This window comes from Pteronotus mesoamericanus, unplaced genomic scaffold, assembly GCF_021234165.1.
Source record: "Pteronotus mesoamericanus isolate MK-2021 breed Mesoamerican mustached bat unplaced genomic scaffold, CSHL_Meso_final contig_101, whole genome shotgun sequence".
Classification (NCBI taxonomy): domain Eukaryota; kingdom Metazoa; phylum Chordata; class Mammalia; order Chiroptera; family Mormoopidae; genus Pteronotus; species Pteronotus mesoamericanus.
In genome coordinates this window covers 13,433,108-13,449,621 of record NW_026555001.1, presented here as the reverse complement: position 1 = coordinate 13,449,621, position 16,514 = coordinate 13,433,108, and the positions used below count along the sequence as shown (strand labels likewise).

At 45.4% G+C, this 16,514-nt stretch overlaps 1 protein-coding gene across 1 annotated transcript in view; it reads right to left on the bottom strand.

The window, feature by feature from the left end:
* The window catches only part of ALK (ALK receptor tyrosine kinase), a 632,462-nt gene that overhangs the window by 418,022 nt on the left and 197,926 nt on the right, over window positions 1-16,514 (bottom strand). The window contains exon 3 of the mRNA XM_054565684.1: window positions 8,799-8,963. Within this exon, the coding sequence (XP_054421659.1) occupies window positions 8,799-8,963 (165 nt within the window). The remainder of the gene's footprint in view (window positions 1-8,798; window positions 8,964-16,514) is intronic.

Here is a 16,514-nt window from a genome sequence, read left to right as displayed (position 1 = left end):
CTCTCGTGCATTATTCCCATTAATATTTGTAATAAATCAGGAGAGAGAGCTGCAGGGGTAAAACGAGCCTCAGCTCCCTCTTCACCTTTCACTGAACCGGCCTTCCTCCATCTTGAATGGGTAAAGCTTATCTCCCGTTTTAAGTAGGATTACACTGTAGCTTTCCCCATTCAGAATTTTATTTTCTTTCCCTTTGCAAGGTCCTGACTTTCCTTCAATTCTCTTCAAGCATAAATTTAGAGCAGTTCATGGCATTTCTTAGACAGAGCCTATATTTCTTTAACATGTGTCTTATCTGAACCATTTGCTAGGTACAGGGTGCACAGAAAGTAGGTTTACAGTTGTTCCTATAGAAAACACAATAATTAATAAGTAATAATACAAGAATAAACTGTGTTTTGTGTACTCACAACTGTAAAGCTACTTTGCCCCATGCTATAGAAATCAGTGAGGCTAAAAATTCCAGACAACACTAAGGAAAGGTTCCTATTAAGAGGAAGTAAGGAACTCAGAAACACAGGTTCACTTACTCTTAGAGATGATCCAGCCCAACCCACTCAGTTTACCAGCTGAAAACTGAGGCCGAGGGCCACAGGCCAGCCAGTGGCAGGTCCACTGTGTACTTGTGACTCTCAGCGCAGGGCTTTTTCATTTCTAAAAAGGCAGTGCTGGTTAGAATAACCTGATGCCGCCTTCCCACACTGATTGCGCCACTCAGTAGCCCGGATGGCACATTTCATGCTGTGGTGCCTGAGGCAGCACCTCTCGCCCTGTCCATCTACGAAGAAGATGTAGGTGAGGGCGGGCTTCCTAAGACTCTTCTGAAGACACTGCCCTTAACATATACCACAGTGGATGAAGTTTGGTTGTGTCACAGAACAGTGTGAGTCTCCTCAGTGTCACTGGCATGTGAACAATGCCCTCAATTTTTTAATGTACTGCTAGACAATTAATGAGGGTAAGTCTTAGGTAGGTAAGGTATTGTGTTTTAAGAAGAATTTAATATAACGTAAAGAACATGGGATTCAGCCCTGGCTGGTGTGGCTCAGTGGGTTCTGCTGGCCTGGGAACCGAAAGGTCGCCAGTTCGATTCCCAGTCAGGGCACATGCCTGCATTGCAGGCCAGGTCACCAGTTGGGGGTGTGTGAGAGGCAATCGATTGCTGTATCTCTCACACACTGATGTTTCTCTCCCTCTGTTTCTCCCTCCTTTCCTCTCTCTCTAAAAGTAAATAAACAAAATCTTTAAAAAAAAAAAAAAAGAATGTGGGATTCAGAGTTCAAAAACTGAAATTCAAGACCCAGCTCTGCCACATACTGGCTTGGTAGGCTAGAACAATTTACTTTTTCTCTCTAAGCTTCCATCTGTGGGTCAAGAAGTATTTAATGAATTTCTACTTTATCCTGGAACTTAGGCCAGGTTCTTGGGACCCCATAAGAATGAGAAAGGCCGAGTTTCCTCTGCCTAAAGCTTACTATTTAGCCTCAGTTTTAACAATCTGTAAGTTAGGAAAACTAATAATACCCATCTCACTGTGTTATGGAAATCACATGTGATCGTGGATGGAAAAGCACTTTGTAGCCTGTAGCTCTTGCCAGTTTCATTTGGGAAACAGCCCAGGACCAGTCCCTGAGTCCAGCTGACAGCTCGCCACAGGCCCTGTGCATGCGATTCACAGCCTCCTCAGAGGGCCTCACTCAGGAGCTTCACAGGAAGCAGCGCCGCGGCTTCCTTCTACAGGTGAGGAAGGCTCACCCCGCTCCACCAGTGCAGGCGGGGACCCTCTCCAGGCCCTTGCCAGGGTTGCTCCAGTCCCTCTTATCCACAGGAAACAAGCTCCCAGACAAGACTGCTTATTTCTAGCCTCAGATCCTGCTGCTGCTATTTCTGTTCCATTTCTGAACCACAGAGATGCCTGCCTTGTTGCCAGTGGTGGGGAGGGGGGCGGGTATTCTAGAGACTGCCCTCCCAGCAATTACTCATTGGACTCCTTCTATAATAACTACAGGAGTTTTCTCCAAGGCCCCATCAGCCCTCTGAGTCCTACTTTTTCCGGAATGGTCACCTGAAAGCATATCACATTTTCTCCAGACTTGGTCAACGCCTGCTATACTAGTTCCCTATTGCTGGGGTAACAAATTACCAGGAACGTAGTGACTTAAAGCAACACAAATGTATTATCTCACATTTCTGGAGGTCAGAAGTCTGACACAGGTTGGTGGGGCTCTGTTCCTTCTGGACAAGATTCTATGGAGAATCCACTTGTTTGTCTTCCCCCTGCCCGCCCTGCCCACCCCAGCTGCCAGAGGCTGCCTGCTTCTACCCTCAGGGCCCCTTCCTCTATCTTCGATGCCAATGGCTGTGCGCTGCTGCTGTACCTGGAACTGTACCCCCTTGATTTTAGATGTCCTCTTGACCTAGATTTTCATCTGCAGTGTCCTGCATTCAGCAGGGACATACAGTTAGTTGTTAGTTTAATGAAGAAATATGTGACCCAAAGAATAAATAAAATTTCTAAATGGATACAAACTACCACATTGTTATAATAAACACCCTTCCAATCTCTGTCACTCTCTGGCCTCTGCTTCCATGGTCACATCTCTCCGACTCTGGCTCTCCTGCTTCCCTCTTTATCTTATTTGAACCCCTGCCATTTCATTGGGCCCAGCCAGGTAATCCAGGATAATCTCATCTGCCATGTCCCTTTTGACACAAAAGGCAACATATTCCCAGGTTCTGGGCATTAGGGTCTATCTGGGCAGTTGCCGTCTTAGCTGCCACACTAGCCCACAGCAGTGTGCTGGGGACTGGCCTGCAGGAGCTGACCTGGCTGACTCGTCTACACTGAGGGATGCGGGCGCCCCTCTTTCTTCCTCCAGGCTGCCACGCAGGTTTCTAGAGGCAATGCTCCCATCTTCATGCTGTAGTGACCAGATGGTGGCCTGATCCGTGGGGCTACCAGGCTTCCAGGCGCAATGGCAAAAACTTGGGAGGCGGATATTTCTCTCAAGGCTGGTGTGGACTTCTGTGGTTCACAGATTTTCAGCCAGGTACACAGGGACACCCTTTGCAATGGATGTTCCTAATCCCATTCTTACATCAGAGCAGGAAATAGCCTCAGTGGCAACCTAGTCTAAGACATTTACCTTGCAGATGAGACACCCAAGGGTCAAAGAAGTAAAGTGACATCTCTCGTGGCAGTACTGGGACAAGAGCCCAAGTCCCTTCTATCTACAATACCTGTCCTTTCCTTACTCGGCCTGCCTACCTCCCCACTGCCTGGTGGGCAGAGTTGTTAGGTTCGGCTCAAGTTCACAGATTAACTATAATCCGTTCCCTCCCTCCCACTGAAGGATTCCTTTAGAAGACAGAAGCAACACCCTGGGAGAGGCCCGCCCTGACGGGGAGAAGCAAAATACTTCACCAGACACCCTGCTCAGTGAGGCAAGGCCCTCTCTGGAACTCAAGCTCCAGCTGCCAGGTTGGCACCATGATCTCATCAGGAGGACAGAATCACACCTTGCTGAAGGGATGGCTCGAGGGACAAGATCTAAGGTCCAGTGACTTCCAAGGTCCAGTGATCCAAGGCATCCATTTCTCTCAACAGAACTAGAGAACTAATGTAGCCTCTTATGGTAAGTTCCAGAACAGGGACAGGGATAAGAGGCTACAAATCTGCCAAAAGATGTTGAGAGGTCATGCTCAAATGAGAGGCATGACCAGCCAGAACCCTCCGGATGCAGGGCAAACACTGGACTGAAATAGAACGCATTTATGTCCCTCCTGCTTACATTCTGCATGTGGTCCCCGGGCTCATTCCTGAGCCTGCTGCCCATGGGGGTGCCACAGTTACCCTTTCCCGCCCTTCAAGGACAAGCCGCACAGGCAGAGGTTAGGGTAGGGCACTCTGGATTTGTAAGCCTGTGCGAACTGCCAAAGCCCTGTGCCCGCCCCGGCAGGCAGGAAAACCACCTGCTTGTCTGTCTGCTTGTCTATCTCTCCCCAGCCAGTAGTGCTGGCTCTTTTGGTTATTGTTGTGGCAGAAAGTAGTTAACATGTTTTTTCCTCCAAAAAGTAAAAAATAGTTTAGCAGAATATTAAATGAGGATTTTTGATCCCCTCGTATTAAAAATAATGTGTTTTATCTTATTATAAAAGTAATGACTAATTACAGACTCAGGAAACAGGACCTTTGCAGATGTAATTAAGGATCTTGAAATGAGATCATGTTGAATTTAGGGTGGGCCCTAAATCCAGTGATTTGTGTCCCTACAAGAGACAGATCTGAAACACCGAGACACGCAGGAGTCTGCCATGTAAAGATGGAGACAGAGATCGAAGCGATGTCCCCTCTAGGCAAGGAGCGCCCCCGACTGCCAGCAGTTAGCAGGAGCCAGGGAAGAGGCAGGGAATGGTTCCCCTGCAGAGCCTCCAGGCGGCCCCCACCCTTCCAACACCTTGAATTGGGACCCCTGGCTTCTAGGACTGGGAGAGGATAAATTTCTGCTGTTTTAAGCCACCCAACTTATGTTAATTTGTTATAGCAGCTACAAGAAACTAACACCCTCAGGTAGAGCAGGAGGGGACCACAAGGCTGGGTGGACCCACTCTGGCACTGCAGCACCCGCTCCTCCTGCAGCAGCATTGCTGGCCGTTCCTGGGCTCCAGGACACTCCTTCTCAACCTTCTGAGAACGAAGTAATCTCGATAAACAGAAGAATCTCAGTAGCAAAGTTCCGTCCAGGTCCTCAACCGAAAACAAAAATTAGTTGAGCTGATGCAGGAAGAGTCAGCCCCTCCCAGCTGAGTCTACTCCTGTTCTTTTTGTGCATGCATAGGAGTGAGGTGCTAGGGAGCCGCTCTGCGGAGGAGGTACTAACCTGCTTTCCATTTTAAAACTAGGGTTCATACTAGAGATCAAAATCTTGTCTTTCTGGAAAAGAAAGACATGTTCCTTTGACTACATTCCAAAACACTGGAAGTAGCAGAAATCAAATATGCCCCTGGGACTTCTTGAAAAGTCATAGAATTCATCAACCTGATGATTCCTCAAGACTTTATTAATTTATAATATTGTGTTCCATCAAGATCATCACTTTTTATTATCTTGCTGCTCTGAATTGTATCTCCCTTATTATTCTCATCTACAGGGGCCATAAATTAAAATCATGCAGAATTTATAATCTTACAGTTCATTATCTGTGATTGGTATTATCTCACTGCTTTTTTCTGGCCCTTCTATATCCCCTGACAAGAAATATGGCAAGAGAGTCTAAATACCATCTAACCAATAAATGTTGGCTTAAAAAAACCTCTAGTGACTACACTAGTCTAAAGGGCACTCATCACTCCTTCTTATCTCTACTATCAGCATACTTTCTGCCAAAAAGACACAGAAATTCAGATTCTAAAGAGCTGGAAGTTAGAACTGGAATGTAAGTCCTTGCTTTGCTCTTCACCTTTACCTCTTTTTCTGATGGTCAAGGGTCTTAAAGATACATCGACTTCCTTTACAAGGCACTACTTCCTTTATAAGCCCTACTTCAGGAAACACGTAGTGATGTAATTAGTTGACTCAAAAAGGAATGAGCAGCCCATCACTGAAAGTTCTGAACACTTTCTTAGTGACATTCCAGAAGTGTCCCTGTGAAAGCTGGGATGTGGTACTTGTTTCTAAAACTTATCAAGGTGTATGAGTATAGATCCCCCGTTAGAGTCCAGGAAAAATAAACACAAGTTTTTTGAAAGTGGTGAGATTTCCCCAACTTATGTTTGGATGTGCCTGTTCACTAAAGAATCTGATACAGTAAACCGGTGTACCCACAGTGGCATTTGTCATGATTATTCACATCATCGTCCTTAGTGATGTGACATACTACTATGTTGGAAGAGCAATGTTTTTTCAGAGAGATGGAAGTTGGCAACAATTACTAAAAACTAGATATTCCAGTCTTGACTGATTTATCTAATGGGAAGAGGCTCACATTCAGCACATACCCTGGTTCTTAGGACCCAACTTTATAAAAACATAAAAGCATTGATATATTCCCATACTGATGACTGAGTGTCTTTCTCTCCACTCCCTTTTCCTTCCTTTTTCCTCACTGTAATCAGGGTAGCGTGCAGATGTCAGAGATCACAAGATAGAGGATGGAGGAGGAGAAATGGGCAGAGAGTGGCAATGCCCGATCTATTGGCACTGTTGTAAAAATTGTTTAAAAATTGGAAAAGCACCAGCTTTCCAAGTTATAAAGTCTGACTCCACAAAGTGTGTACAATAGATATTTGTCTTTCTTTCCAAAACTGTGATCACAATACAACAGTTATCAAATTTAAACAAACAAACCTACAATGATGAAAACTGCATGTACTGGAAGGACTATTTCTAGAAGCTGGGGAATGAGATCCAGAGATATCCCTAGGGGAGGCTGGATGGGAGTAAGTCTGAACGGGGGTTCACATCAATAGTACAAAAATCTAGCTATGCCTCAGAACCCTCTGAGACACTTATAAAAATGTAAAATAAAACAGAGTCCCATGGAAATTGAAGCTGCAATGAGATACTCTATTTATCTAACACATGCACAAAAATGACAGAGTCTGACAACACCAGGCACCAGCGAGAATGCACAGGCCTAGGGAAGAACACTAACACACCAGTAGTGGCGGTGTACCCTGGCACCGCCACTTTGGAAAATAGATCAGCACTTCCCGTCAAAATGGAAACCAGCACTCCCCTTCTTACATCTTTGCTCCAGAAAAACTCTCAGACACGCACATGCACCAAGATATATATATTATATAAAGGGCTCACATTAGTGTTGTTGGTAATAGCAGAAACCTGGGAACAACCCAAATGTCCAATAAGAGTAGAAGAGATAAATTGTGGTATTTTCACACAGTGGATCCAAAACCAAATGAACCACAGCAACACGTATTAAAATGGACAAATCACAAAACAATAGTTTTATTCCATTTGTATAAGAGTTTGCAAACCTAGTCCAAATGCCGTTTGGGGCTACATACCTAAGTGGTAAGGCCATAAACAAAAGCAAATAAATCATGAACGCAAAATGCAGGGTAGTGGTTGCCTCGGAGGGAGGAAGAGATTTTTGATGTAGGCGTGGGACAGAACAGATTGTAAAGAGATGGACAACGTTCAAATTCTTACACTTGACGGTGAGAATACAAGTGGTGACTTTATTATAATCTTTAATCCATGCGTATATGTTTTATCTTCTTTTTTTGCACATGCTAAATTTTATAATAAAAATTTAAAAATGAGCAGATTTCTAGACTCCACCTCAGATCTATTGAATCAGAATCTCAGGCTGTGGGGCCTATGCAGTATTTTTTATAACTTCTCCAGAAGATTCGGATGCACTATCGGGTTACAAGCCAATCCCATACATACACACACCCTACAGCATACCTCGATATCCAGGTGAAAGCAGCTTACCATATAAATCAAGGTTAGGCAAGTTCAAGGGAGTCATAACAAAAAAAAGGAGAGTCTGTAGGATTCAAGGGTTCAGGGCTGACATAGAAGCCTGAGAGCATCAGGTACTTCTGTGCCACCTCCAGTGGCTCCCGTGAGCTTACCTGAGCCCTATTCCTGTTAAGATGCCCACTGACACGAGCCCGGGGTACACACCCCCACAAAAGGGGCCCAGGGCAAGCTCTGGCCATAGCTTCTGCTACCAGGAAGACACACAATGTGGTAGAAAGCATCCTTGTCTGGGACCCATCACAACAGCCATCTAGACCTGCACCCATATGTACAAGTCGTGTCATCTTTAGCAAGTTCCTTCCCCTTCCTGAGCCCTGGCTTTCTTGTCTTCACGGTCTCCCTCCTAAAACTGCAATCTAGTGAGACAGTGGAGGTGAAAGGGCTCTACAGACTGAATGGACCATGTCAATTATTATTTCTTCCTGAGAGCCAGAAACATAGGCTGTTGATTCCAAGTCAGTTGTTTCCTGGGTCCAAGGACATGGAAGCTCTAAGATGTGCCTTAGAGAGAACTGAAGGCAGGAGTTGGGCTTAGTGTGTCCACATCGCTCCAAAAACTCAGCAGATATTTAAAAAGCACCTACTACTGACCCAGAGCCTGCCTTTACCAGCCCGTGATAATTCAGAAGGGGATGTTCCCAAACAGCTCAGGACTATTAGAAGCGCCTTGCAAAGCTATTAAGTATACTGATTTTCATTAATGGTTTTGAAACTAATACTTAATCTGGTTACACAATACCTTCCAAATTAGGATTGCCAGATGTAGCAAATAAAAGTGCAGTGCACTCAATTAAATGTTAATTTTTTAGTATAATTGGAATAATTTTTAAAGTATAAGTATGTCCTAACTATTACATGAGATATACTTATATGAAAAAGATCACCTGTTGCTCAAATTTAACTGGGTGTCTTGTGTTTTATCGGGCAGCCCTGATCCAAATGGACAAGATCAGCACTTTCTCCTGCATCTTACACTGGGAAATCTGAGTGAAAGAGAGTATTGAAACCCTGGTGTGTTTTGTTTTTTTGTTTGTTTGTTTGTTTTGTTTTTGTTTTTTTTTAACTTGGCAAGGTAGTAAAGGGTGGATTAATCTTGAAATTGGACTTGCATCCTCCCCTTCCTTGCATGGCCCAAGAACACACAGAGAGGCCCAGGAATGAAAAGCAGGTTTCAAAGGAAATAGGATAGAGCAGGGGATGGGGGAAACCTTAAAATGTCAAACAGAAATTGACACTCCAGCCCGGGCCTGACCCATGTAGAACACCTTGCAGTGGCCTCTGCCCTTACCTCTGGGCATCTCCTTGGAATGCTCTGCCTCGGGCCCATCCAACAGGTCCAGCTGGGAGGCCTCCTCGGAGGGGACGCGGCGCCAGGACCAGCTCTGGTTCCCGAGGTCGTGCAGCGGAGGGGAGTACTCCAGTTCACAGGGGAAGTCGAAGCTGCACTCCAGACCTGCAACAGCAGCCAGCGGTCAGCGGGGCACACTGTTTCCCAAATGCGACTTTCTAGCCCCATGCCTCCACTGCAGGAAGCTGGCCTGCATCTCCTGCAAATCTTCACCCTACCCTGAAGTGGCACATGGTCAACTTCACTGGTGGCTGGGCTCCACACCGGTGAAAAGGAGACTGAGAGGAAAAAGGTGCTCTTGGTGTGACTCAGATGACGGAAGGCGTCCTCCGGGAAGGCAAGTTAAAAAAAAAAAGCTAACAGCTTGTACCATTAGACGCTCTGCATCCTAGGAGGCTACCTGGTGACAAGGAGAGGGCCTGAGGGCAGAGGGCAGAGCCCGGCTTTGCAACCAGACAGGCCTGAATCTAAGTCTGGCTCTGCCATTTACCAGCTGGGTGACACTAGGAAATAAAATTAACTTCCCTGGTCTCACATTTCCACACCTGTACATTGGGGATGATAATAACTACTTCTGGAGTTCGCTGCCAAAACTACTAGGATAATGCATTGTCTATATTCATGAGCCTAGCCCATCGTTGATGCTCAAAAAAAAAAAAAAAAAAAATGCGAGTCAGGTCCTGCCCTCTCTGAGAAGAGGAAGCCAAAGGGAATGCAAGCCCTGCGCACAGCCCTGTTTGCCAGGCCTGTCGTCCACCTGCAACAGCTCCCCGGAGAAGAGGGTTAAGGCTATGCCAGCTAATCCAGGTTTATTGTCTCTTGGGGAAGGAATGGGAAAGGTCACTAGATAAGAAGAAAGAAGAGAGGTGGGAAGAGGCCATGTCCTGGGATGTTTTATGACCTTTTTCTGGGCTTTTTAGGGGGAGAGTGATCCTTGTGTCCAAATCATTCCATGTTTGCTGTCCTTCCAGGGTACAATCACCTTCCCGTTCCCTCCCTTACTCATTGTGCATTACCCATGGGGGGTGAAGTATTTATTGGCTGGTAGGCTCACAATGCTACCTGATGCATTAACAGAATATTTACCGAAAATGCCAATCATGTATCCACCTTTTACTTTATCGTCTTTCCTCAGCAGGGGTTGTGAAGAAAAAAAGAACGCACATCAAGAACAAACTACTGGGTCAGAAATTTGAGGGAAATTTGAGGGTTTCACTGGGTTCCAGCTCTGGCCCTGCCACTGATTTGTTGGTTACTTTTAACAAGCCACTTAGCCTCACTGGGCATCGAGTTCCTCAAACTGAGAACTAGACTAGCTGTTTTCTAAAGCTCCATACTGAGGTAACCTTTTAAAGGTTCCAAATCCTCGCTCTCAGGATTTATAACTGAACTGATAAATCAGTCTGTACAATGGTGCTAATGGGTGCTAAGTCCTAATCATCACTGTGCACTTTAATAGCTGATTCTGGGGCTACTGCTCTCTTGTTCTCCAAGATGAGTCTGGTGTTGAGAATTTCGGAACACTGAGAAGTGGAGCCAATCCTCGTGTAGGCAGGGGGCCACTGGACGGTCACACCCGTAGGGAGCTCGCTGGCCCTGCCCCGGAGTGGGAGTAAAATAATTCCCATTGACACCACCAGCCAAACCATCTAAGTTTAGGGGGAAGAAAAAAAAATCCTTCAATTACACTTCTATTAAGTATCTTTCTGCTTCTCAGCCAGTGGAAATTTATGTACCAACTACTCTCCAGAAGCTGCCACTCTTCTGGTCCTAAGGTTAATACCACTTGACCTTTCACGATCCAGACAATTCACCTTTATAATGGCAAGCTGAAACAGGCCTTGTTTGAGTTGACATGACACTTGCTGCCTACATATTTTGTCAGCCTGGAAGACCTTCCGCCTGCCTCTGGGGGCTGAGCTGCCGCTCTGAATTGGTATCCATGAATTGTAGGCTGTCTTCATCTTCAAGACTTTCTTGCCAGGCATCTGGTTTTGATAGCAGAATGCAAGGAGAAAACTGATCCAACGTGTTGTACTCAGTAACGCAGAAATTATCCTCATAATGAAACTAGTAGGATAATGCATTGTCTATATTCATGAGCCCAGCCCATCGTCGATGCTCAAAAAAATACTCATAGTGTAGCCACCAAATCTGGCTCTTCTGGGAAGGCTCAAAAAGACCCATCCACACTAGGAAATGATCCAGTCATAAGATGAGAGAGAAGGTTTCTGGCCATCCCCAAACCACATCAACTACTGCTGGTGCCTTTCTCAGAGTGTTAACTTCTGTGGCCCATCCTCTGTCTTAATTCTTTTCCTCCAGTTAAAGTCACCCTACTTCTGTTTGGGACAGGCGTATGGTGTGCATTCTCAGACACCACCTGGCAAATGCGCCTTGTGTACATAGTATAGATAAACAGAGAACAGAATGTATAATCATCATCAAGTATCATGAACCTTGGGACCTTTGAACTCTGGGAAGTCTAATATCGGCCGTGCTTGGACCAGACCCTGCCTTGTGAAACAGGCGAGGCAGACATTCCAATTATCAAATGGGCTCATTTTGAAATTTCTGCTCCAAGGCAGCCTGTCCTTAGCTGTCAAAGCTGTACTATTTGGCTTTAAATAAAAATGGAGTTAACATTACCGCTCATTTTGGGTGAAATTAAATTGGGCTTTTCTACATTCTGATTTAATTTCTCATTAAACATCAAGATGGGTTTCTTGCTCCTGAGCTAGCTAGTCCTCATGTCTTTTGTACAATAATGCGTGGGATGCGTCTTTTCTAAAAACACCAGGGTAAGTCTCATTTTCCTAACGTCATTTTTGAGGCTCTAGACCTAAGGGGCTTCTTGAATCTTTCTCTTTGACCTTCCTCTGGCTCAGTCCCTGGGAGATGGGAACTGTGCAGGCTATTTTACAGATGGGACTGAGACGGATCAAGGCCTTAGTGCAGTGCTTAGCCTTAAGTAGCCCAATGGCGAAGGCAGGCCCACACTGAAGGGAAGGACAGGACGATGACATTCGTTGAGGCCCAGCTATTTGCCAGCAACTATGCTAGGTATTTTCTTATGTCACTACATTTAGTTTGCAGAAAAACAATGAGAAGTGAATGATGTCCTCTCTCTATAGATGAGAAAGCTCAGGCTCAGAAAGTTTATTCTTCTTGTGAAAAGATCAAAGAACAACCCTAAGGCAGAACCAGAATGTGACCCAGGGCTGGATAATGATGAAAACCCAGGTATTTTTCATCACACCTCCACAGCTTCAAAATTTCAATCCACTGTTATATTTGGTTATTAGACTCAAAGTCTGCAACCTCATCAGATCTGCAAAGGCTTCTCTACTACCCTAGGGGACAGATCGATATTTCCTCTGCATCAGGCCCATTTCGCAAAGTGACAGCAACCTTCAGAAGAATCCGAAGATCTCAACCTTACTTTATGTACCTCTTAGGACCTAGGAGGACAATCTAATTATTGTAAAACACAATGAGAAACAGACATACTTTCTAGAACCTTCTGATCACAGAGTTGAAATCACAACCACCCACTTTCTAGTTACTTCCATCATGAAAGAAAAATAAGGTAATGGAATATCCTGGAAAGAGTTGGCCTGCTGAGAGTCAAGTGCTGTTGAGGGAAAGGTCTTGGCTGGGCAGTGAGGACGGTTCCAGGCTCAGTCCTGCAAACAGCAGCTGAAGCACCTCAGCAGGAATATCCCCCTCTCTGTGTCTAGTTTTGTGCATTTGAAAAATGAAATAAATGGAGCATACACCCTCTACGGTGCCCTCCATCTGTGAAGGTCACTTATTCTATAGGGCTCATTCTGGACCAACACAACCGAACACATAGACTGTCAGTCAGCCACTTCCATTCTGTCTTGTTCCAAATGAGGGCTTGTTGCCATCCCTAGAAGCGAATTCCTCATGGCAGGAGGCTGAATGTGCATCCCACTCAACAGGGATTCAGTGTATCTCCAAATTCTCCAAGACTTAAGAAGGAAAACTCAGGTAAGTTTTACAGATGACTGTTCCTGGATGATGGTGTGTGTGTGTCTGTTTTCATGCATTTTTATCTGTTTGTACCTATATTCTGAACCCCTTCAGAGTATGAGTCACATTTCAAAAACTGAATTCATTAGCAGTTAGCTTCAAGACATTGTCCTAGTATAAAATGCAGCCATTCAGAAGGCTGTTATGGTAACTGATGAGAAAACTCCATGGTGACCCTGCCCAGAGATGCCCAGTTTCCTAATCAAACTCCCTTGTCTGCTAAGAAGTTGGCAGTGACCACCCACTCTGACACTGAGTCTGAGGGTGGAAATCTAGTCGTTAGGTATGTGTGAGGCTATCCAAGTAGTCATGTGCAAGGCCTGTGCCTAGTGATGTCTAGTTTTGTGCATTTTAAAAATGAAATAAATTGAACATATACCCTCTGTAGTGCCCTCTGTCTATGAAGGTCATTCCTGGGCAGAGATGGGGACCGTCCCAGCCTAAGGCGCGTGAAGGAGATTGTGTCAAAGTTTTAGGCACCCGTCCGCAACACCATGGAAGGGTAGCCTGGAGATGTGTACTTTGGACATTCAGATCATCCCTTGGGTGAGCTTAGAAAACCCAACAGTTCTCCTTTGTTGCTAGACTGGCCTCAGGGTCCAAAAAAGAAAAAAAAAAATCCCTTGAGCCTAGGCCTTTCATGCTGTCTTGATCTTGACCCTAGAAACCCAGAGACCTCTCGCTGGTTTCTTCAGTCCCTTAGTCAATTTCCAGTTAGGGAACAAGCAACCTCCTTTAGTTTTTAAGATACTGGTTCAAAGGCTAACCACTTCCCAGAGGACCACAGGGAGGCAGAGGCCTTAAGAGCAGCTGTCCTGGGGTAGGTTGCAAGAGTTTACTGGTTAATGTCACTCAGTCTCAGCCCGTCACAATATCAGGAAGCAAATATTACAAAGTGAAAACCAATAATAAAAAAGAGAACACATGCTTATCAATCCCACGGATACTCGCCCTTTTTCGTTTTGTCTCATATTACGAGTGTTTCAGAAGTCAAGCTTGGAGTCACACTTAGGTTCTTGACTCTGGCAGCATGGGGTGCGTGTTTATGGAAGAGTCCCAAGCTCTGAGGGTAGGACCTCCAAGGAGGCCTTGGAAAGCATTTTCACAACTGGCGACATTTCCCGAAGTTTTTCTGTGGTCACATGTGAGGCCAGGCACCCTACGTCATTACCTTCTTTAATTCTTATGATGTAGGCGGTGTCTTACCCCCATTCAACAAGGGAAGACACTGGGGCTTAGAGAAGGGAAGTCACATGTGAGGATACCGAGACAGGAAGTGAGGAAGTGATTGAGTAGGCTATCACTGATCTGCTTCTTCTCTGGGACACCTGAGGCCTTGATGTCAGGATCTGATAAACAGAACTGTGAATCATGGTGGTAGCAGAAATAGCTCCCCTCACTCAGAGCCACAGATACCAATAGGGGTTGAGACCTTGAATGAAGCAGGGCAGGAAGTGAACCCATAGAGGGACAGGCAGGGCTGGAGGCAGGACAGAAGCCAGAGCATCTGAACTGTCCTTAAAGGACCTGACACCACTTTATAAAGCTGCACCTGAGAGGCTCTAGTGAGGAGTGAATCAGAGTACACATTTCCAAAATGCAAGTCGTAACCCCAGTGGATGTGTGACTCAGGAAGCCAAGGCTACGTGGACAGTGAGGCCCAGGGTTCAATGTTCCCATCTAGGCTTCCTGACGTCTTCCAGGATATGTGCTGTGCTTCTCGGATAAGACTAGGGGTCCCAGTAGAGGGAACTGAGGATGGGGTATGCAAGGTTTCTGGGGCCATCGGGGGCACAAGACAGAGTTTATCCAACTGGATTCTTGGCTGAAAACAGAGAATCGTCAGGTTTGTTGCTAGTTTAAAGTATGGCAACACGATTGTAATTTTGTCTTGGGGTTATTTTCCTGTCTCTAGTTACTTTTTTGACTTGATGTTTAACTGCCAGAATGCAGATGGCCTTGATGTTGGGCCTGATGCTCCGCACTTGTTAAATGGTGGTCTCTATGGTAACACCCGGCCCTAAAATCTTTTTCTATATATCTGTGTCCATCACCATGATTCCTCCTTAGGCACAAAGCACAAGACCTACAATTTGACTCCAATTCTGCCACTTGTCAGCTGTGTGGTATGGGGGGTGCTCTCTCCCTCACTCTGAGTCTCAGTTATACCAGTGATAAGACTAACTTTGCAGAACTGCTAGGAGGACTCAATAAGAGGACGCATGTGCTTGAAATGGGGAAATTCCCAGTGCACACGAGCTGATTCAGAATGCACACAGCCTTGCCCATTGTGAACACAATTTCGTGTTTACCATGAGAAAGAGTATTTATGTAGGCCATTCCAACTCATGGAAGGTGGCCATTCCCCTAGTGTTTCAGTATCCTATGGGAAGGCTGGCATGTCTGCTTTTAGGTGATATTCACAGAGTCAGAGGCTATTAAAATGTGAAACAGCATTTGAGGTCAACTGCTCCTCTCATTGGACAGAGGAAAACAAACCAAGACCCAGGCAAGAAAAAAGATTTTCCCAGGGTCATGTGGCTGGTCAGGGAGTCCCTCATGCACAGAGTGGGGGTCATCTCTACTAGTCGTGGAGGCCTTGCCGAATGCCATCCTCTCAGGCAGCACCAGGCCTGGCCTAGGCTGGACATCAGTTAATAAACCACCAGATCTCACTTCCTCAGGCTCAGCTTATTGGCATGTTTGCGCTGAGGCTGGATCGCCTCATGGCTGGCATACACAAATGCCAATGTATTCCTGACAAGCCGATTTGTGTATTCAACAGAGAGCCATATGAAGCATCATGCTCATGTGGCAATTCTCTTCCAGGGGGATTATACAGTTCTCTTAGAGATCACATCATACAGCTCCATATTTGAAGCTGCAGTTTATTATATAGAGTCCCAGGAAGTAACATTCTCAAACCACCATCAGTCCTTAAAGACTGCATCCAGCTCAAGGGTACATCCTAGGCTATCGCTTATTCTCAGGCACAAGGCAGGGTCTCCTTTTCTTAAGCAGTTTTCTAGAACTTCCCAATCTTTGACTTTCAGGGTCATGAGAGACCTTGAAGAGCATCTGACATTGGGGAGCTGAGGCCCAGAGACACGATGGAGCTCGTCTAAGGAAGCACAGTGGGTGGGTTGCAAAACTGGTACTAAAATCCAGTTCCTAACCCTGTGATGGTGATGATGATGATGATGATGATGATGACAATGATGATGATTTATTCAAAGCTATGGGTAACGAACAAGCAAACAATACTTTAAAGAATTAGGAAAGTTCTCCAAAATCTAGATGGAGTATGGTTTTCTGCAATAAGCCAGCAAAACATACATGACTTGGTTTCAAATATCTCCCAATAATTCAATAGCTCAAATAATTTCTAGGAAGGCTTTCTGGATTCTCTCATCCCAGACTTACTTATCTGCCAACAAGTCATTCTTTGATGGTTGCTGGAAGCTCCCTGTTAGAGAGCAGGTCTGCACACAGGCGAGAATATACAGTGAGAACAGAGGGAGGGGAAGCAGTGGCTTAGAAGTGAAGGATAAAGATCTCTAGAGAATTCTTGGAAACTCTTCCAACTCTGAGACAATCAGC